Source organism: Malaclemys terrapin, chromosome 5, assembly GCF_027887155.1.
Source record: "Malaclemys terrapin pileata isolate rMalTer1 chromosome 5, rMalTer1.hap1, whole genome shotgun sequence".
NCBI classification, from domain to species: Eukaryota; Metazoa; Chordata; order Testudines; family Emydidae; genus Malaclemys; species Malaclemys terrapin.
Genome location: NC_071509.1, coordinates 18,931,551 through 18,955,059, shown reverse-complemented (window position 1 = coordinate 18,955,059; position 23,509 = coordinate 18,931,551). Strand labels below are relative to the sequence as shown.

The following is a 23,509-nucleotide window of genomic DNA, read 5'->3' as shown; positions in this document are numbered from 1 at the left end:
CTTGTTGTTTTTCTGCCAAAGAGTCTAATTTTTTTGGCATCTCTGGTCTTAGGAGTTGGACTTTGCTGACCCTATTGCTCCCGCTCATTGGCCACTGATACCACCAGTGAGCCCAGTGGTGGATGGGTGTGAAGGAATTCAAACCCCTTTGCTGGAACAAAATACTTTTTCTCTATCCTTTTAACGGTTGGTTATAGGGACACTGGGGTCTGGCATAAGGCCTTGATGGGGTCCAAAATGGCTTTGTTTAAGGGCAAAGCCACTCATGAGGGCCTGATGCAGCAGGAATATCCACCAGGGCATGGGAGGGCTCTGTAATCTCCTCTACGTACCCCCAGGTTTTGAGCTACCCTTTTGAGGAGCTCCTAGTGCTCCCTATAATCATCATTATACAGGAGGGTGCTATGCTTGTTCCCACCACTGCCTCGTCAAGGGAGAAGGAAGAGGAGGCCTGTACAGGCAAGGAGCACTGTTCCTCATTCTCCGCACTGGCTGGGTCTCGCAGTGCTGGGTCTTGATATTTAGCTCAGTACTGGAACATGGTCCCTGTTCTGAGGGATGTGGTGGGGGCACTCCCTACTCTGAAACAACGGAGTAGGATCTCCTGGACTATGACCCCTGGACTGGTGGAAAGGCCCAGGCATTCCAGAACGATCACTGTAATGACATTTGCCACTGCGCTGGTGGCCAGGCCGCTGGTGGAATGACCTGGCCCATGTCCACCATTGGGTAACACTGGCTGGAGCAGTGCTGGCTCCTGCAGGAGACATACAACTCTGCCTCTGAGTCAGACTCCGAGGACTCCCTTCCAGGTGACCAGGATGGAGCGTTGCTGACCTGTGCCAGTGAGCGGTGCTGGGAGGGAGGATACTGTGCCATCATGGCCAGCTTTACCTTTTGATGCCCGCGGTGCCGTGGGAGCTCTTGTCTCTGGTGCCGCCATTGACAGCTCCCGTACGGCAGGGGATGGTGGTGCCGGGAGCGATAATAGCTCCCTCACAGCCTCAAACACCTCTGATGTGGATGGCATCAACAGAGTAGTTGGGCTCCGATGGACCCTCCACCACGAGAGAGCCAAAGGTGTCGGACTCAATGGTGCCCTTTCCGGGGCTGGAGTCAACAGTACTAGCAAATTGCTGGCAACTTAGAGCAGCCTGGCATGGGTCACAGTCTGCCAGTGTCTCTGTGTCTCATGGATCTTGGGGTTGGGAATCGCCCCCGTCTTCTTCTGCTTCTTTCTCAGCACCGGCAATGGAGAGCGGTGCCGAGAGTCCCTTACAGGAGCCATCATCTTTGTCACCAGGGATGAGTGGTGCCAGGAGTCCTGAAAAGCAGAAGAAACATCCTTTCTAGGCACCAGAGAAGCAGAATGGCACTGCGCCGGGATGCTTCTTATTGAGGCCAAAGTACTCGGTTCTGAGTCGAAGTGACTCGGCTCCAAGGGAGGATGAAGTGCCGTCACCATGAGGAAGAATTTAAGTCTGATGTCCTTTTCTCTCTTAGTGTGGGGCCTGAACCCTTTACAGATTCTGCAATGCTCCTGTATGTAGGCTTCCCCCAGACATTTGAGGCAGCTGGAACGGGGGGTCACTAACAGGCATAGGTTTGTGGCACGACTCACAAGGCTTAAACCCTGGAGACCAAGGCATGCCCTGGTGCTAGGGGGGTAGGTAACCCTGCTAGGCAGGGTACAGTAATCTAAATAACTGAAACTTAACCACTACAAATAATTATGTACGATGGAAGAACAAAATCTACTGAGAGGGGTACTTGTGGGGAAATGCAAGAACGAGCTGAAGTTCCAGCAACTGTCACAGGTGGTAAGAAAGATCGGTAGAACCCTTTATAGCGACGCTATGAGCACACAACTCCAGGGGGCACCGAAGCCGACCTGACAGATACCACTGAGGGAAAAACTTTCCAGTGGCTGTGCTCGGGGTGAGCACACACCTACTTTGGAATGGACATGGGCAAGCACTTGAAAAAAGAATTTAAAAAGGTAGCCATGTTTGTTTCTGAATTCCTTTAATTAAAATGCCATGTGCCCTTGAAATATGTTGAGAGGGTTGAACTAACTATCTGTGCCCTTGTGAACATATCAACATCTCAATGAAAAAACATGTTAAGCATTATTTAATAATCATCCTGAATGAAAATACTGGGCTACTTAAACACATGCAGAAAACAAATTAGGTGGCAAGTTTTTCCTGGAACACTTTCTTCATTTTGCCATTTGCTAAATTAAAATAAATCTCAATTCATTTTTGTAGATACAAAACAAGTTAAATACATTTTTATGAATGAAATCACAATTGTAATAAGTGTGATGGATAGCTGTGCTTGGTTTCTCTGAAGCTGGCCTGTTCTGTCTGATTGCTCAGATTCCGTATCTTGGTGAAATGTAAATTTTGTGGTTAATTTAAGCATCAGCTTGATTATGAAACCACTTGGATATTTTATATGAAAAACTTTGATTTATACCAGCATTGTAACACGTGGTGGTGGGTTTTTTTGGTTTTTTTTGGTTTTTTTAAGAATTTTTTATCAACATTTTCTTTTAATCTTTTACATGGATCACTCTAAAAAAAATCTAGTTCAGGAATTAGGAAAGTTAACTTGAACTAACTCCATCTTTTCTATCCAATAGATACAGAAGTGGTGGAAAAACAAGCCAAAGAGGAAACAGTAGTGGAAAATGCAACTCCAGATTATGCTGCTGGCCTTGTGTCTACCCAGGTAGGACTTTAAGTTGCAGTGACATTGTGCTGCATAATGCTGGGATATTTTATTCTAAAGGCTAGTTCTGTATCACCTTTAAAGCTTACCTCTAAGTGAATAATTATTTTGTAATGATGCCACAAAATATTGTTCTATTCTTGATGTCTTTTGTTAACCATGTACAATGCAGAATGAACACTTAAATGTGTTCTAGGAAAACTAGTGAGAGCTTTTAGGGTCGATCTTACCTTCTGAGGGTTAGAAGGGGATGCGAGGAGTTTGTGGAAGCCGAAAGGTGGATTATCATTGCAAGCTGCTAATTCTGTATAAACTTGGAATGACTGACAACATCTCAGGGAGTTTCTGGTGTTCTACGACTTATCTGCCCAGGGAAATTATACCAGTAAAAGGTAGGCTGTGAATTCAAACTGCACTAGTTACACCAGCATAAGGCTAGGTCTACACTACCCGCCTGAATCGGCGGGTAGAAATCGATCTCTCGGGGATTGAATTATCACGTCTCGTCAGGACGCGACAATCGATCCCCGAATCGACGTTCTTACTCCACCAGCGGAGGTGGGAGTAAGCGCCGTCGACGGGGAGCCACGGAGGTCGATTTTGCCGCCGTCCTCATAGCGGGGTAAGTCGGCTCCGATAGGTCGAATTCAGCATAGCGTAGCTGAATTTGCGTATCTTAAATCGACCCCACCCTGTAGTGAAGACCTGCCCTAAGTCCCTGTGTGGACACTGTTATACCAGAATAAGAGTGCCTTTTTCCAGTTTAGTTTATATTGCATTGGAAGCCATTTAAGGTAAGGCGCTCTTATCCTGGAGGAGTTCCTGATATATTATTATAGCAGTTAACTATAATTGGAAAAATCTCCCATGTAGATAAATTTTTAAGCAAGTGCCAAAAAAGAAAGTGCTAATGGAGAAGTGACAAAGTTGACATTGTATGTAAAAGGTCAGAATTTCCATGCAGTGATGTTATATATGACTGCAAAACCATTGACTGTTTTACAGAAACTTGGCCCTCTGAACAATGAGTCTGCACTACCTTCTACAAGCTATTTGCCTGCAACCCCCAGCGTGGTTCCATCTTCCTCCTATATCCCAAGCTCCGAAGTGCAGCCAGGTAAAATAATCATTTTTGCTACTGGCACTTTATTAATACATTGGTTCTCATATATATTTTCGCTGCCATTCATTTGTAATTACAAATGCAGGACACAATCCTTCAACCCTCCCTGGTGCAAGTATTCTCACTTACTTCAACAGGAGTATTTGTGTAAGGGTTGCAGGAGAAGGCTTGTAGTTTTTAGTAACAAAAGACATATCATTTACATTATTTTTAAAAGAAAATTCTTACTTTAAAAGTAGCTATGAAATCACTTTTAATTATAGATCTGACTAAGGCTAACGTACTCTTATCCCCTTAAATGGTTCGTTTGCTTGGTCTTTTTATAGGCAATCTGATTGCCTTGTGGACTAATGTACATTGTAAGTCATTAGCAATCTTTGGCCTGGGTGTGTGAAAGAGAGAGAGGTACTTTCTCAAGGGCTAAACAATAATTGTATAAATTATTAAAGGCTTACTACTTTAACGCATGGTGTTCAACCACAACCTATCTTTCTGTCCACCCTCTCACCTTTTTCCTTTGCGTTTTTATGAAGGTCTATTCGGTACAGTTGAGTACTTAAATTTTTCAAAAATCAAATTACATTCAATAATAGAAAATAGGGAACGGTTAAAATAAGTGCAGAATTAGCCATGGGATCAAAAGGTTTAATACTCCCCTCCCTCCCACACGCACAACGGAGCAAGGACTTGTCAACATATAGGTCTGTAAAATATCCAATACACCTAAATAATAGTGATTCGTTAACAAAACACTTTAGGATAAATTCACAGTCAACAAAGAACTGACATTTCAATTATATGCAACATTCTTTACCCTGGTGCCTGTGTACAGATTCCTACCATAGCAATGTTTACTTTTCAGTTCAGGAACTTTGGCACAGTGGTCACTGCAGACGGGCACATGTAGAATTTACACAAGCTTGGCTCAGAAACAGAGTTCCAAATCTCTCAGAAGCCCTGTATAAATCTCTCTGGCTGCAGCTTGGCAGCTCTGGAAAGTACATGGCCTGAAGCATCAGCAGTGTCAGCTGCTAGTGTTATTTTCTGTATTAGCATTGTATCTAACTGCAGAAAAACATCATGTGAAGTTCTGAGCCTTGCTAGTTGCATTTTATTTTTCCTTTCTAACTATTCCTTTTGGATCATGTGTGAAATCTGTATTTTGTAGCCAGGGAGTTTAACATGGTCTTGTTTAATTAAAGTACATATAATGAAGACCAAATATTTTGGTTTACTGTCATTGGAACTTGCATAGATCTCTCTCTTCCAAGAATCTTTAAATGTCTTAGACTGTCAATGTCCTTGTCAGATAAGTATTTTCTGTTTTACAGATGGAGAAAATGGGATACAGAGGTTAAGTGACTTGCCTGGGGTCACATGAGTTAATGCCAGACCCGGGGATAGAACTAAGAGATCCTAATTCCCAGTATTGTGCTTTCATTGGCAGAAAGGACTACCTCTCATTCTGTAATTAATACAAACCTCCCTCCTACTTTTATAGAATAAACATAAAAGCTTGCCAAAGGTTGTGTTTTCCAGGTGCCATGTCCATTAGCTTTAGTAAGTTGCATGTTCCTGGAGTTTTTAATAATATATCCTTATTTAAATGAATAAAGTATAATTCACTTTAGAATTACAGGGCCCCAAATTATGTGCCCCCTAGCAATTCTTATCAACCACTTTGTTCATGCAGTTCATAGTTAATCCTGTAATTCATTGTGGGTGGAAAAATTGGCTCCTAAAACTGGATGCACAGTTTACAAATTGGGCCACAGTAAACTGTGTCAAAAATACAAGTTATACCAGATTAAATGTCTTAAAGTGAAAAGTAGAGAACGATATGAACCTTGAATTCTGGGGGCTTATTCAAATATATAGTCTCAATTATGCATATATTTTCTATTTCTTCATATCAACTGTCCATGAAATAAATAGGCAACCTATTTTTAGAGTGGCCCTCAAATTTACAAGGGGTGTGTACCCCATTCACCATTTGATTAACCCCTTCCACCTTTACCTATGCTTCAGTTGATCTTGAAAACCTTAGATTTATAAAATTGTTTGTCTTACTTTTTGTCCTTTTCCCTTTTAATTTGTAGTGACCATATCTCTTTATTTCATATACCCCTTATGGCTTTGAATGCCCTCTCTGGTTTTCACGGTCAAGGTTAAGAACCTCTTTCTTTAAATATTTTGTTTCATCGTTGTGGCAGGAAATATTTTAAATTGGTCAGTGCCATACTTCACATATTCAGGATCTAATTGCTTTATAGTTTGACCTGTTTTTTATGTAATAAAACAAACTGTGCATCTTGCATCACTCTGGCTATTAACAACCTCCAAGAGGAAAGCTGTTAATGTGGTGTCTTGCTGAAATCCCAACTCATGCACTTACATTCTGCCAATTTTTTCTCCTCATTTTGCCCTCTGTGCCCTCCAGTCTAGTTTCAATTGAATAAGGTCATATTCGTCACTTCCTGCCCTAAATTGTTTACAGTGATGCTAAGCTTTGTTAAATAGTAGAAGCATTTTCCATAGCCCCTAAGTCACTTAGGAGTCAGTGGGACTTAGGGGCTTTTGAAAATTTTACCCAGCTTCTTTGTTTAAGCCAAGAGTAAGCTGCATGTCATGGTAAGCTGAGTGATTCATAGATAGGTACAGTGTATAAAGCCTTGTGGGAATCTTCAAATGACAAGATTATAACTTGATAAATTGTAGAATCTGTGACTGGCTGTGGCTGATATAATTGTCTGGGATTTTCCACTAAAATGTTTTGAGTTCAAACTGGATTTGAAATAGTTACTGTGTGTGGTTTTGGGGTTTAATTGTACTAATTGCTTATCTGCTTTGGGAGAGAAGGGAGAGTTCATCTGTCATTCCAAGAGTAGGCCTCTCCAATAACCCTTTCCTTTTCAGTGGTCCTCTAAACCAGTGCTTCTCCAAGTCAGGCTGTCGCTTGTGCAGGGAAAGCCCCTGGCAGTCTGGGCTGGTTTGTTTACCGGCCGCGTCTGCAGGTTCAGCCGATTGCAGCTCCCACTGGCCGCGGTTCGCCGGTCCAGGTCAATGGGGGCTGCGGGAAGTGGCGCAGGTACTGGCCGCCCTTCCCGCAGCCCCCGTTGGCCTGGAGCGGCGAACTGCGGCCAGTGGGAGCCGCGATCGGCCAGTAAACAAACTGGCCTGGACCGCCAGGGGCTCTCACTGCACAAGTGGTGGACCAGCTTTGAGAAGCACTGCTCTAAACAACAAGTGATCCAGGGACTGGATTTTAATTCTGTAATTCCTGTTGCTTAGCCTGTTTTTCAATCTGTCTTCTCAATATTCACTGACTGGCTGAGACTGGGAATTAATTCTGACTTCCTTTGAGAAGTTGCTTCTAATTTTTAGTTTGGATAATGAAACGTTTCTCTAATCTCAGCTCCTGCATAATAGGTCTTCCTACAATAATTGTGCTATTCTTATAATTATGGAGTAGAAACTCAAATTTATAAAGCAGACTCCATTAAATACAAATTTGACTGCTAAATATAGTGCAACGCAGATTTGCCAGTTGGAAGTCCCGGAACTGTCTCCCATTATTGCTAAAGGGAATGCAGTGGAAAGAGAGAGAGAATGTAGTTTTTCAAATGTAATCTATAAATGGTCATTTAATCACATCACTAAAACGTGGCTCTCGAACTCTTGTCTGTCTGTATCTAGGTACTTTTAAAGGGCACTGCAGTATCTGAGACCCTTATCCAATTGCAGGTGTGGTGTTTTTTTTTTAATTGTTCTGTTTGTTCATGCAGCTGGATCTGTGCGAGAGGCCATACAGACTAACAGGCAACCCGAAGAGCCTACAGCTCCAAACACTACTCCTCTTCCTGCTCAGTTCAAACAACGAACACCCATGTATAACAGTAACTCAAATCCAGCTGCAGCCACACCTACTTCACCCCTAACACCTACTACACCTCCTGCCATTTCCCCTGCCGCACAACCTCCACAAGTAGCCCCCCAAACTCCGCAGCAGCCGCCACCCAAGAAAAGCCTTTCTCTCACGGTAAGTAATGTATCTGTAGATGAAAAGCAGTTTTCATTCAGGATCACAAATCTTTACTATTAACCTCAGTAGTATATTAATTCTTCTTTGATGGGTGGGCAAATGCTGGGTTTTGGCATTCAGGAGGCTGTGGAAAGTACATCTTTTAACCAAAGAAAACAGAAGTGCTCTGCCATCTAGTTAACATTGCTATTGGATGTTTTCATGTGTCTTGTGATTTCTATCTGTGCAAACATAATGGTTCAGGAATATAGATTTCTTTACTCGATTTCCTTGTTTAAGTTTAAAAAACAACAAAACTTGTCATTTGTGTTTCATAACAGTACATGGTCCCAGTGAGGTTGTTACAGTCACACATTGAGACAAATGGGGTGAGGGATGGGGGTGTGTTTCCACCATAACTGGTACTCATGTTTGTCTGAAGAGGACTTATAATATAAACTGACACAGATGGCAGTGACTGTACAGTGGAAGAAGATAGCAATTGATCGTCCTAAAGTGAAAGTTTTGAATGAGTGTCTGACATTTCCTGCATTTTACAATATCTGACCAAATTGCTGGACTACATCTCTTTTCTGATGCTGATTAAGGTCACGATCCTGTAAACTCTAATGCACATGCCTGAAGTTAAGTACATGAGTAGTCCCAGGTCATAGGGTTCTAAGGCCAGTAGGCACCATCAGATTCCTAGTCTGACATCCTGTATGTCACAGACCACCAACACCATCCAGCAGCTGCACGCTAAACCCAACAACTAAACTTAGATCAAAGTATTACAGCCTACAAGGGGACCAGACTATTATGTGCCACAGGCAGAATGGGAGGGACTGAGGTGCATCAATACTCAAGGCCCCTGCAATGGAAGGGAAATGGTTTAAGTGAGAGAGACCCAGATAATCCGGGCAAGTGACGTTTCATGCTGCAGAGGAATGCCAGACAGAGAGACACATTCTCTCTCTAACCTGGGGGGAAATTCCTTCTTGACCCCACATATGGCAATCAGTTAGATCCTCAGCAAGAACCAGCCAGCTAAGCATGTGAGAGGGGAAAATGTTCAGTACCACCTCAGAGCACAGGCCTGCCCCCATCCAGTGTCCCACCTCCAGCTGTGACCCGCTCTGATGCTTCGGAGGTAGGAGATCAAACAAAACCGAGTATATTGGGGGTTGGGAGCTGGAATTCCTTCCTGAACCCTGTAGGTGACTGGCTGAAGCCCTCAAACATGAGCTTTTAGGTCTTCAGCGTTAAGTTAAGCATGTGCATAAGTGTTGGAAGAATCATGGCCTTAAGAAAGGGTTGTGTGACCTTTTATTTTTTTATTTTTTTTCCCCCTTCTTTTCAATGATTTTGCTATATTAAGTCTCTCTCAAAAAAATCTCTTTAATGGAAGCTGTCCCAGCAGCAGCCCCATGGCTGCCAGTCTGGGTAGGAAGAATCTGTAACGTCACAAAAGGGATGGAAGAAGCAGATGCTCCTGAACATCCTCAGTGATTTTTTTCATTCACATAAAATTTTAACACTTTGTTCCCTTGCCACCTGTGCGCACACACACAAGTCAGCGAAGCGGACTCTTCCCTCTCCATATAAAGAAATTCTTCAACACATGGGTTTTTTTTTTCCGCCTTAAACTTTTACAGCAGAAGCAGCTGAAGTTTGAAATGTGTTGGTGTAGTCCTTAAGGAAAAGTGGAGTGGAGGTGTCCCTGGGAGGTCTGTGCTCTGTCACAAAAAGTGACTGCCTTAAAATTGTGTGAAAATGGGGCTTATGATGTGAACTCTTTTGCAACCTCAACAATGTGTGCCCACTATGTGCCTGTTATGAAAAGGAATGAGAGGACTTCTTTTCTGTAAGAATAAAGATCGCCAGGTAGCCTGTGTCTTATCTTTGGATGTTGAATGTAACTTACTGTGCTCTTCAGTAGCACTTTCTCCACTGAAATGTACACTTGCTTTAATATGTTGCAGAGGGAGCAAATGTATGCCGCACAGGAAATGTTCAAGACTGCAAACAAAGTTACCAGGCCAGAAAAGGCTCTTATCCTTGGGTTCATGGCAGGATCCAGAGGCATGTATTACAACTAGCGTTATTTTGGGGACCAGTAGATGCTATGAAGCACCACTAAAATGTAAACATGTGCTGCTTTAGTGATAATCTGGGCAGGATCTTATTTTATGGCTTAAATGTAAAAATTGGGAGGAGCAGGGAAAGTGTCTGTTCTAAAGGTATGGAGTGCCTCACTGCGCTTTCTTGCAACAGCTCAACTATTCAGTTGCCCCTACAACAATGCATGGCATGGCTATGTCAACATACCAGCTGAAGTCTAAAGTCTTGTGAGTGGTGGTTGGAGGGGTGCTGACATCTGACTGCTCTGACAAACTGTATTTTTGTAGTTATAAAATGTGCCCTTCAGGACATGCACATACTTCAGTAAATAACACATAACCATAATACCATTGCTCGTACACAAGTATGCGGTGGACCTCAGGGGGCACCCACCCCTACAGACCAAACTAGTCCACACTCTCGTCAGGTGAAAATACTTGTGAATAGGCCTTGCGCTGTGCTTGGAAGGTCAGTGAGAGTGGGTGCTGTCAGACTAGGATGAGGAGGGAGCTCAAGAGTACAGAGCCTCTTCACCAATTCTTTAATGTTTTAAATGTAGCAAATATTGACTCAAGCACATCAGGTGACCTCAAATGCTATGATAAATCTCAGGGAGAGCAGGCCTGGTCCTAAGGTATACGGGGCTTTATAAACCAAAAGTTAACTCCTTGGATAGTACCCAGAGGAGAATTCAGTGCCGCTGCAGTTCTTGAGAACTGATGCAGTTGTCCGTGAGCTAACTTCACCTCCTGCACCAGGTGTAACTTCTGCCTTAGTACGTAAGGCTCTCATCCCCATAGTGTGAGCATTCTGAAGCGTAGCCCATGTAGAATGCATTACAGTAATCCTGTCTCAAGATGACAAAGATATGAAATACTGCGGTGAGGCCTGGATTTGAAAAAGTCTTGTGCACCTTGCCAGGCACAGGGGAGGAAAGGTGCTCTTGGCCCTAGACTGCTCCTGGGATTCCAGGAACAAGAGGCTCCCTGTGGACCAAACTCAAGAAGTACAAACCTACCATAATGTTTCTTAAGAGATTCAGTAACAACTGCGGACCAAATCAAGTTTAGAATCAGCCAACTCATGTAGAGTGCGTCAGTTGTACAAAATGGCATTCGTGTGTAGAGCACCTCCAAACTGAGCTTCATGGACAATTTTTGCAATGCTAGAGTTATTATATATCTATAATAGGATGCAAACTATTTGGAGATGTATATTCTGTAGTGATACCTGACCTTTACAACCGAGTTGGTTAAGTGGCTGCAAATGACATGACCATATTTCTTAGCTTCTATCTGTATTATCTCACATTTATGCCATGAATTGAACATGTAATATTCTTCCTACTGGTGGTACTGCAGTGTTGGTTTGAGAGTGGTTTTCACTGAAGCAGTGTTCATCCCATCTTCCAAAACAAATGAAATCTGTTAAGATTTGCAGCAAACTGTGTGTGTTAGCACTATAATAATTTACTTAGTTTTCTAAAGCTTAAAGCTTAACTGACATTAAGCTCCCAAAGATCTCTTCATTAAGCCAAATCGTTACCTGCAGAAATAAGAATGACACTGAAAGTTTTGCAAACACTGTTTCCCCCCGCCAGTTACCTTGCTACGTCCTTAGTTTGGTCCCTCGGGGTTCAGTTCCCTTTGTTACACTTCATGAACTCAAACCATGATCTGTGAAAGCATGTGGCTTCCTGCTTTGTTCCAGGTGCTAGTGATACCGTAGCTCGTCAAGTTTTTGGTTTCCTCCTCCCTCTGGCCCTGGCAGATCCAAAGCTTTTCCTTACCCTTTAATTTTGCTAACAGGCTGTGTTGAAAAATGTCTTAACTTGCAGTTTGACTATTTTTTATTCTCGTCTCCACAGAGAATCCTTGCCAAGAGCAAGGCGACATCATTCAGATTAAACTTAGCGAGCATACAGAAGTTTTACCAAAGGCCGATGGCACTGGGAGCACCACCATGTTAGTTGACACAGTCTTTGAAATGAACTATGCTACGGGCCAGTGGACCAGACTCAAGAAGTACAAACCTATAACTAATGTTTCCTAAGAGATTCAGTAACAACAAACTGCGGACCAAACCAAGACTAGAATCAGCCAGCTCCTGTAGAGTGCGTCAGTTGTACAAAATGGCATTCGTGTGTAGGTTTCTTATTCCCTTCCAGAAGACACGTTATGGCTATCCAAACTAACTGGGCTCAGGTGAATGCAGTATGAAGATACTGTCAAACTGACAGTTTTTTTTTTTTAAGGTGGCGGAAAAGTTAACATTTGTTCTGTGATTCAAGGTGCCAGAAATTGAGATCACAGCTGAAAACTTGCTCTTCACTTTGAGAGTATTTCAGTTCCAAGCACCGAGGAAAGGACAATTACAGAATCACAGTTTACCGCTAAGCAAGGGCACAGATTTTATTGCAGAAATATTTACTTGGACTACATGGGTTCCATCTACATATGGACACTTGCACCACCACAGGTATTTGCAGTTATTCCTGCAATTTAATTGCAGTAAATCTAACTACTGCGAGTGGTAGATGTCTAATGGCACCCACTGTGTGTTTAGCTTGTCTTTTCCAGGGTCATAGGGTGGGTTTGAGAAGCTTTGTTAATCTTGCTGTATTGCGAATATTAATGCCCAGCACGAGTTAATTTGTAATCAGTTGAGATGGAGGGGAACTGAATATCTTAACCTTTTATGCAGCAAAATTTATAATTTTCTTGTGTGTCAAACTTAAGATTGCCAAAAAAAATTCCCACCTTGCTTATGGGCTGCTTAGGGATTATAGCTCTTTGCTACCATGTGAGGTGCACAGTGGAGATTAATCTCTGGGTCTTGTACAGCAGGCCCCCTGGGCAACATACCTTTCTCTTGTTCTGTGCTTACATGCCTCTCAAGAGCAGCTGAGTGTTACTGCAGTCTTAAGAGTGGCTCTTCCAGCCACAAAGTGAGTTACTGTCCCATCTGTGACATTCACATCTGTGAATGTGGAAGGTTAGCGAGACTGCCTTTATGGCAAATTCTGGATTTCCCTCCCTCCCCCCCCCCCCCCCCCTTTTCTTCTTCAGTGCAAGTTTCACTAAGCAGCCACTGGGCACTTGATGATCAAGGCCTGGGCTACACACAGTTTTTGTACTGGCACAACTGTTGGGTGTGACTTTCTTGAACACTGATCTAGTTATACCAGTACAACCTCTAGCTTGAATGCGGTTATACCAGCATAAAGGGGTCTTGTGCTTGTATAGCTACCATACATGCACACGTACCAATAGAATTGTACCAAACTAGGAGGATTGTACCACTTTAACTGAACTGGTACAGTTAAAGCAGTACAGCTTGTGTGTAGACCAGGCGTAAGTAGTGACTTCCGAATTTGGCCCTTAATGGAGACTTGCGTTAAATGTTCATGTTTAAATTTCTTTCAGCCAATCTCATGTGTGGGGTTGCACTTGCCTGGGAAAGCAATGCTGGGGAGGGAGAAGTACAAAGATAAGTCACATAGCATTGTGTGAGACTGACGTGGGGCCTTGTGATGACTCAGGGTTGGTCTTAAAAAGGAATGTTAATCTGTGACTTTTAGGCCAACACAAGATCTTTTTCTAAGATAAAAGCAAATATCCCCTAAGTGATACATCCTTGTGCCGACACGGCCTATAGATACTGTCATTTAGAGTTTTATTTTTATATTGGGCATTTTTATTTTCAGATTATCCAGCTATGTGCCTATCAGAACAGGGCGAGCATTAATGAGGAAATGTATTTACAACATTTTATTGTGATTTGATCAAAAGTATGTATATTTGCTCCAACAAAATTAAGGTCCAGAATATCCTAAATTAACTATTCTAACCACTTAGTGGTTGAGTTGTACTGATGGTACCTGCATGGAACTTCCATTATCATGAAGGAGTTGTGTGCATATATCAGTGAGAGAATGGGACTCCTCAGCATAACTGTCACTCTGGAAAGTGCCCTCTACTTAATACTCCATTTCTGCAGTGAGGTAGACTATTTTCCAACTGATACAAATCAGCCAAACAAGCAACAGGAACAAGTTAAGATGAGTGTTTTAGTTTTCAGAATGAATTCACTATAAGGTGCATTCACAATGGTTATAACTTCTTTGACTTAATACATTACAAGTGAAGGGCTAAAGTCAGAGTATGAAAGAAGTATTTGTCTTTTTAAAAATTTGTAAGGAATAAATTGCATTCCTTTTCAATCTCGTTTGCTTTCAGGTTTTAAAATAGTCATTGTGATAACTAGTTTTCTATAAACTAAACCAGTGTGACACTTCGGTCTTAACTGCTACTGCTTTAATACATTTTGTCTTCTGCTAATTAGAAATTTAATCAGAAATTAGATGAGGGGTTTGTTTTGTTTTATAAGAATCAGTGTTTAGAGGACTGGACACCTCAGGGGATGTGCACTCCCATCCCAAGTTACTGGTTCAAAACTCAGCCCCGTTTGGTAGTGATCAGAAGCTGTCATTTGATGGCTCTTCAATTTACATGAGATGAGTTGAGGTTCTCAGTCCAGTGTCTAGTGGACATATGTCCACATCCCCAAAATTCAGCTATCAGGAGCAAGGACGAGGACTGCATGGGCAAGGAGATGCCCCCTCTCTCTAAGTAGCCCCTCCAGAACTCAGTTGAAGCATTAGAATGAAGCAGGATGGGGGAAACTTACGCTGCTGCTACCTGCTCTGTACTTACTGTATTGATGGACAGACTTCACTCTCCAAGCCTATTCAGCTAAGACTAGTCATATGCATTAAACCCATTAGTTTTTAAATAATAACAAAATATTTTAAATTCATTCTCACTAGAACTGAGACAGTTAAACATTGCTAAAATAATTAGCAGTCTTATTTTTAAATACAAAAGCTTCTTTCTCTTGGCTGGATCTAGCCCTAAGGACTGTAAATTTATTTCAACTAGCTCTGTGTATCTAGTGTCCTTTTAAAAAACAAAAAATGAAATGACAGTAGCCATTTAAATGTTTTTAGAATCCTTACACTGCTGAGAAACTAAACTACATGGAGAGCCCTGCATCATAGCTTGGAAACACTGAACCAGTGCTTTGAGAAGAGTACAGCTAGTGCCAGACAGCTCAGGAAACAGCAAAGCAAGCACTTGAGTTCCTGTATATTACTTAATCTTTATTTTACAAAGCAAATCTGACTCCTTGAGCTTGATATTCTTTGTCTTAACTTTTCAGTCATTTAGATGCTAGGTGGATTTTGTACATGAGGCTCAGCAGTGCATTGCAAAGCTAAACAAAACCCAAGTTAACTCTAGAATGATGTGCTGAAGCCCTCACTAACTAGGTGTGGGAGGTGCGCACGTTGTTCAGGGCTAACTTTCTTAAAATCAGTTTTCTTGTTTCCCTTTACTGTAGCCCGACATTCTAGGCCCTAGTCTGTGAGCCAGAACTTCACATATGCATTGTGGGGCAGCTTCAGCGAACGAATGCCCTGGGGAATTTTACGCTGGGAGCAAGAAGGAGACCTCTTGTCTTTTTTTTTTTTTTTAAGGTTGCGAAAGCCCTCCCAGCCTGGTTACTGAGGGACCACTCAGAATTAGTTTCTCTTATTTAGGATTCTAAGGTGAAGTATAGGATAGAAACAGGTAACATGGCTCCTTTCTCTCCCCCTAGCTTTCATCTCTTCTGAGGTGAGGAAACACCTTTTCCTGACAAAGCATTCTCAAGTAATTCCCATCCAACCCCCCAAAACACTGCCCAGTTCTTAGGATGACTAACTCTGTAGTTCTGGATCAGTGCCCTAAGGGTTCTCAGTTTTTATTTGTAGGTTTGCTATTAACCTTTCAGTCAAATGAAATAGGATGCTGGATGTGATGGGGAAAATCATCTTTGGAGTAGTTAATAAAATAGGCCCATGTGAAGTTGCTAATTTCCCCCACTTAATCACATCAAAGTGCAGACCACTTACATAGAAAGAAGCAGCTTGATACTTTGACATTGTAGAGCTTGAGGTTGGCTCGCACTTTCATAGCAAGATCTGACTAGAAAAAAGACTGAAAAATGTTAAGCCAGAGCCCCCTGGGAATCTGGTGCCTTTAACAAGAAATGTCATTTTGTAAAATGTTACATCTATTCTATAGCATAGCCCATATGTTTTCTATTGTTTTTTGTACAGTTGTAAATTCAAGATCTTCTGTCTCCGGGTACGTATTTTCAGTGTACTACAGTCTGTATAATAAAAGTTTAGATTTTCTAAAGAAACTGTAAGGTCAGTTTTTACAATCTACAATGGCATCTTTCTACATCCTGAGCTAACTGTTGAGCTAATAGTGTGTAGTAGCTGTCTGACAAAGTGATCTTGTATCACGGTGCATATATATAGGCCAGCTTTAAAATAAACTCACTGGATTATTTATAGTACTTTATGTAGTTACATTCTTTAAAGTTAGTTCAGGTCAACTTTACTATATAGAACTACACGCAGGATAGGTTGCAGTTGTTAAGATGACACTTGGGCCTAGTTTGGGTCACTGCTTGTTAATGAGATTGACATAGTGAATCCTGTCAATAATCTTTGTGTCTCAATCATGACCATTCTCTGAAGAGCCATGTGGGACTGAGATGAAAATATTTCAGACTCGTAGGACTGGAAGGGACCTCAAGAGGTCATCTAGTCCAGTCCCCTGCCCTCATGGCAGGACTAAGTATCATCTAAACCATTCCTGACGGGTGTTTGTCTAACCTGCTCTTAAAACATGTTGACTTCAAAACAGCTGTACCCCTCCTTGTGCTCAGGAGGTTCAATTTTAATACACTGCCCTCTTTGTACAGCTTACTGCAGAGTAGCTGTACCAGCATCTTCAGAATGACCAGTATGTTTGCTCCCTGGTTTGAGTAGCAGAGACGTTCTGCTCCCCCTGCATTCTTAACGGCAGCTGCGATTGACTCAGTGGGCACTGTTACTGTTTCACATTCTAAATGACGTGGCTCCTTTTTAACTGTCTAGGTTCTTAAATCAGCACCACCCACTTTGCCCTGACTGGTGCTGTATCAGATGGGACACCGCTCACCCTTTAGATTTCCTACAGTCAGACCCTAGATATAGTAAGCAATCATGGCTTTGCTCGGGTGTGTAACTTTCTACCACCTCCCTAATCCAACAATACAACCTATACCACAGAGTTAAAAATAAACGTAAGGTGTTTGTTTCAAAGTTGTTTATTTAAATGGTTGCTGGCAATTTTTTTACCTAATCCTACCCCATACCTCCCCCCCCTTTTTTTTTTTTTTTTTTAATTACCATCTCCCCGTTAGAAGGCCTATAGAACTCTAAGAAGCCTGCTGGTGGACCTGTAATAGATTTATTAAAGCAGGGGTGGCCAACCTGAGCTTGAGAAGGAGCCAGAATTTACCAATGGATGTTGCCAAAGAGCCACAGTAATACATCAGCAACCCCCCCCCCATCAGTCCTCTTCCCCCCCCCCAGAACCTCTCACCCACTGGGGGGGCTCATCAGGGGTCCAGGTGTAGGCAGGGGTAGGGCTAGTAAGGATGAGGGTTCAATGGGTCTGCTTAATAGGGGAGCCCCAGCTGCTGCCAAGGGGACACCACATGCTGGGCTCCTACTTCCCCCCCTGCGATTCCCCCATCCCCTTTTCTTCTCCATCCCCCACCCCTCAGTCCCACATTCCCCTCCCCCTACACTATTCTACCCCCCTTCCTTCCCCACTGCCTCTTCCCCTCACCCCCCTTCCCTCATTTTCCCCCCCCCCCCCTTACCTAGCTCCACCATGGCCACTCACTGTTGCACAGAAATCAGGAAGGCTCCCAGCACGCAAAAGGGGAGCACGACTGGCACTAGGACCCAGCAGGTGGCGTTCAGCTGCAGAGTCAGCAGTGCCCACTCACGCAGCCTCCTTCAGCTAGGCAGCTCTGCACTTGCAGAAATGGGGTGGGGGGGAGAAGGGCAGTGGCACATAACCCCATATACCCCCCCATGCACTGCCTGTGGTTGGGGGGGGCAATCCCCCCAAAAACTGCACCCATGGTTGCCCCCTGATCCCAGCTCCGCACGTCTTCCCTTTACTTCCCTGCCATTTTCTGCAGGGGCGCAGTCACGCAGAATCCCCCCAGGAGTATCTTACTGATTGAAACACTCCTGACGGTGCAGTGCCATCATCTGGTCACTTGGGCAGGTGCAGCAACTTTAAAAAAAAAAAAAAAACCAAAAATCACAGCTGCTATGTAAGCTAGCAGAATTGCACGGTCCTCTGCTTTCTGCAACAGAAGGGGTCAAGTCTGAGACGCTCTTCTCAGAGGCTCTATGCCCTAAAGAGACACAGGCCTGCACCAACCATCCCCATAGGGAAGCAGCTCCAAGATTCAGCGCCAACAGTAACTCACTTGCATTTTCAACAGCACACGTCTCATAATTTACTTTTATCCCTTTGGTCCAGGTCTACATTAGGAAAATATTTTCTATGAAGAATTAACTGACTGGGGTTGTTAACAATATGTCAGCTAAATCAATTATTAAAAATTTAGGTTTTTCTTCGGGTGTTAATCCTTATGGGTATTCACCGTGGGCACATATGTGCTCTGTGTGCCCAAGACCAGAAATTCTTCAACAGCTGTGCCTGGTGGTCCATGCCAGTATTTTCTTGTGCTCCAAGCAGGGCCGGCTCCAGGCACCAGCTTGGCAAGCAGGTGCTTGGGGCGGCCACTTTGGAGAGGGGCGGCAGGTCCAGCTATTCGGCGGCAATTTGGCGGACGGTCCCTCACTCCCGCTCGGAGCAAAGGAGTTCCTGCCGAAGTGCCGCCGCAGATCGCTCTTTTTTTGGCTGCTTAGGGCGGCCAAAATCCTGGAGCCGGCCCTGGCTCCAAGTGAGGGTATCAAGGCAGCATAGACCAACCGCCTCTGCAGTTCCTTTTCTACTGCTCACCATCTGGGCCAGAACCTCCTGTGTCTGTTTTTCTACTCTGCAGAGTTCTGCTCTTTGAATCTGTAAATAATTTTTAGTTGGGATAGTTTAGTTTTTAGTGCTCTTGATTTAGTCCTAAATGGAGCAGAGGATCTGGTTCAGTCCAAGAGGTGAATGTAACTGAACCGCTCGGTAATAGTGACCATAATGTGATTTAAATTTAACGTTGTAGGGGGCGAAATACCATAACAGTAGCATTTCACTCCAAAAAGGGGAACAACACAAACATGAGGCAGCTAGTTCTATGGAAATTAAAAGGAAATAGTCACAAGAGTGCAGTGCCTGCAAGCTGCATGGAAACTTTTTAAAAAACACCATCAATAGAGGCTCAACTATTTGTATATCCCCTGGTTAAACAGAGTAAAAGAGGTGGTTAGAGACAAAGAGACATCTTTAAAAATTGGAAATCAAATTGAAAGAAGAAAACTCTTGCAAGCCAAGTGTAAAAATAGAACTAGAAAGGCCAAAAAAGAATTTGAAGAACAACTAGCCAAAGACACCAAATAACTGCAAATTTTGTTCTAAGTACATCAGAAGGAGGAAAGTCTGCCAAACCATCAGATTATCAGGGCCAATTGATGATCAAGCTGCTAAAGAAGCCATTGCAGAGAAGCTAAATGAATTTTTTGCATCAGTCTTCACTGATTACAGGCCAGTGAGCCTAACTTCAGTACTGGCAAATTGGTTGAAACTTATAGTAAAGAACAGAATGATCAGACATGTAGATGAACACAATATGTTGGGAAGAGGCAACATGGCTTTTGTAAAGAGAAATGCCTCCCCTAGCTATTAGAATACTTTGAAAGGGTTAGCAAACGTGGACAAGGGTGATAGTGTACTTGGACTTTCAGAAAGCTTTTGACAAGGTCCCTCACCAAAGGCTCTTAAGCAAAATAGGCAGCCATGGGATAAGAGGGAAGGTCTTCTCATGGATCAGTAACCAGTTAAAAGACCGGAAACAAAGGGTAGGAATAAATAGTCAATTTTCAGAATTGAAAGAATTGTGGGGTCCCCCAAGGATCTGCACTGGACCTGAGCTGTTCAACATATTCAGAAATGACCTGGAAAATGGGGTAAGCAGTGAGGGGGCAAAGTTTGCAGAAGGTGCAAAATTACTCAAGAGAGTTGAGGCCAAAGCTGACTGCAAAGAGTTATAAAGGGATTTCACAAAACTGGGTGACTAAGCAAGAAAGTGGCTGATGAAATGTAATGTTGATTAAATGCACAATGATGCATATTGGAAAACAATCTCAGTTATATATACAAAATGATGGGGGTCTAAATTAGCTGTTGCCACTCAAGAAAAAGAACTTGGCGTCATTGTGGATAATTCTCTGAAAACATCTGATCCATGTGCAGCAAAAGTTTTTTTTTAAAAAAGCTAACAATGTTAGGAACAATTAGGCAAGAAATAGATAATAAAAGAGGAAATATCTCAATGCCACTATATAATTCCCTGGTATACCTTGAACATTGTCTGCAGTTTTGGTCATGCCATCTTAAAAAAAGAGATATTAGGATTGGAAAATGTACAGAGAAGGGCAACAAAAACGATTATGGGTATGGAACAACTTTCATATGAGGAGAGATTAAAAATACTGGGATTGTTCAATTTAGAAATGAGACAACTAAACAGGGATATGATAAAATCATGAATGGGGTGGAGAAAGTGAAGAAAATGTTATGAACCCCTTCACATAACACAAGAATCAGGGGTCACCCAATGAAATGAATAGACAGCAAGTTTAAAACAAAAGATAAGTATTTCTTCACATAAGTATTTCTTCACACAATGCACAGTCAACCCGTGGAACTCATTGCCAGGGGATGTTGTGAAAGCCAGAAGTATAACTGGATTCAAAAAAGAATGGGGTAAGTTAATGGAAGATAGTCCATCAATAGCTATTAGCCAAGATGGTTAGGGATACAACCCACTGCTTTGGGTGTCTCTGACTGCCAGAAGCTGGGACTGGACAACAGGGGATGGATCACTTGACAAATTGCCCTGTTCTGTTCATTCCCTCTGAAGCATCTAGCACTGGCCACTGTCAGAAGACAGTATATTGGGCTAGATGGACCATTGGTCTGACTAAATATTGCTATTTTTATGTTCTGATAGTTGGGGGTTTCTGTCCACCCCCTTAGCTCCCCCACCCTTTTGGGCACCTATTATAACCAAAGTTCCACACTCTAAACCTTGCCTGGCCTGGTCCTGGGTCTTCCCAGTAACTGACCCACACAAGATCTGCCTGTATTGCCTGGGGGAAGCTCATATCCCCTCAAAGTATGGCATCTGCCATGCCTTCCTTCCAGGAACCAGGCAATCTCATAAAGTCAGAGTCCAGAGACACTTGACGGAACTCTCCAGGAGGCCCTATTTGGCTCTTAGACCTTTCTATTCCCTTTCTATCCACCTGGAGCCTCCAGGCAGCACCCCACCTGGTACTGATGGTTCAGTCTCCTCCTCCAAGCAGAAACATGAGAAAGATGAGCGCAAATACCCGCATAGGAAGAGAGACAAATGCCTGCATAAATCCTAAAAACAAAAACAAACAAATAAAAAACCTCCATCTCACTCTTTCCTCTGGCACCACCCAAGCCTCGATGCCTTGGAACAGGTGCACCCAGAGTTCACAGGCAACTATACTGGGAGCTTCCAGTGCCCCAAAACCATACACTGAAGGGCAAGTAACAAAACCTGTGCTGCAGAAGTACAGAAGGGATCATTCTCCTCCTCCAAAGGTACTGCCCATTCATGGGTTTTCTCTCTCCCAGATGACATTGACGGTCCAGACCAAGCCCAAGACACTTGGCAGTTCACCTCAGGTAGCACCTCAATACGCTCTCCTGGGGAACCTAGCTAGCTATACAGACTGGGAGTCCAAGAGTTTTTCAGAACGGATTCTACTATAGGAATTTCCCAGCATTTGTCAGTACCAGGGCCCAACTGAGAACTGGAGGCTCAGCCTCAATGTCTGTGCTACCCACCTGCTCCCACGGCACCTTGATCCCCGCTATTGGTGTGGAAGGAATCCTTTTAATTGAAGGAGAATGAGCTGGTACCAACAGCCCTTCCTGCGACCCAGTGGAGGATTATCAGTCTGGATAGGATTCAGATCTGCTCTCTTGCCAACAATAATTCTGGTCTGGGGACCAATGCTACCCACTGTGGGGCCCACCTCCATGTTGCTATGACCCATCTCATTGAATCTATTGAGGCCCAGGGGACCCATAGTTCTCAGCACCTGAGTATGAGCACTGAACGCGGCAGTGGCCACCACTGGGTGAAGAACCACAATTTCCATAGGAGCAATTGATGAAGGAAGAACAGCTGGTACTGCCAATACTCTCTGCCAGCACTACTCTCTTCATCCTCTCCAGATGAGGCAGTATCACCAGCCTCTCTCTCACCTCCAGATGATGTTAAGCAGTACTAGGATCTTCTCAGAAGAATTGTGAGCTTCAGATTCCACTACAAGAGATCCAGGATCAGGTTCACAAACTCTTGGCCATCCTCCAGGCTACAGTTCCTCCTCAAGCAGCACTCCCAATTAACAAGGCCATCACAGAGCCTGCCTAAGTGGTCCGGCACACACTGGCCACTTGTTCCCTGACCCAAAAGAGGGCTGAGAAACATTACTTCATTCTCCCCAAGGGAGTAGAATTTTTGTTTTCCCACCCTAACCCCAATTCTCTTGTGGTCCAGGCAGTCACAGAGAGAAGCCAGCTATACCAGCCCAGGCTCACTCTAGTGGACAAAGATACCAAGCAACTAGACCTCTTCAGAAGGAAGATTTTTTTTCTTCAGCTACCTTAGCATTCTGAACATTACCAAGCTTTGATGTCCAAAAACAACTTCTTGAAGTACCACAAGCTGTTGGAATTCATGAACAAGCTCCTTCAGGAATGCAAACATCAGTTCCAGGCCGTCCTGGACAAAGGAAAACTAGTTGCAAGATCTTTCCTTCGGGTGTCCCTTAATGCAGTGGATACAGTGTCATACTCCATGGCTTCTTGGCTACAGGCCTCGAGTTTCCCCAAAGAGGTCCAAACTACCATGAAGGACTTTCCCTTTGAGGGTAGCAACCTCTTTAGTGACAAAACAGATGAGTTACTGCATAACCTCAACCTCTGAAACTATATTCTGGCTCCCCGCAGAAAGACTCCAAGGTCTCCTCTGCCTCCATCCTTCTTCCAGCAAAGGACATATAAACCTCCCTGGAGATGATAGAGGACCCAGTGGGTAGACAGCCTGCACCATCATCCTCCACTCTGAAGTCTTAGCTACGGCTCAGAAAGTCATTTTGACGTGGCATTTGACAGCGTCTTCTGCTACCCCCCTTTTTGGTGGCTGCCTGGCCCATTTTCTTCCAATGTAGACCACTATCACAATGGACAAATGGTCCTGGTCATCCCTGCAACACCCCTTCCCTTTCCCTCTTCAGAGACCCCTCCCACGAAATGATTCTCAAGAGGCAGACTCCCTTCTCCAACTGGGGACAACAGAGACTGTACCACCCCCTCACACAGGGAAGGACTTTT

At 43.4% G+C, this 23,509-nt stretch overlaps 1 protein-coding gene across 1 annotated transcript in view; it reads left to right on the top strand.

The window, feature by feature from the left end:
* The window catches only part of NELFA (negative elongation factor complex member A), a 35,487-nt gene extending 19,959 nt beyond the window's left edge, over nucleotides 1-15,528 (top strand). Inside the window, exons 7-11 of the mRNA XM_054030120.1 lie at nucleotides 2,648-2,736; nucleotides 3,742-3,853; nucleotides 7,645-7,898; nucleotides 9,863-9,962; nucleotides 11,869-15,528. Of these exons, the coding sequence (XP_053886095.1) occupies nucleotides 2,648-2,736; nucleotides 3,742-3,853; nucleotides 7,645-7,898; nucleotides 9,863-9,962; nucleotides 11,869-12,053 (740 nt within the window). The 3' untranslated portion in view covers nucleotides 12,054-15,528. The remainder of the gene's footprint in view (nucleotides 1-2,647; nucleotides 2,737-3,741; nucleotides 3,854-7,644; nucleotides 7,899-9,862; nucleotides 9,963-11,868) is intronic.
* The last annotated feature ends 7,981 nt before the right edge of the window (nucleotides 15,529-23,509 follow it).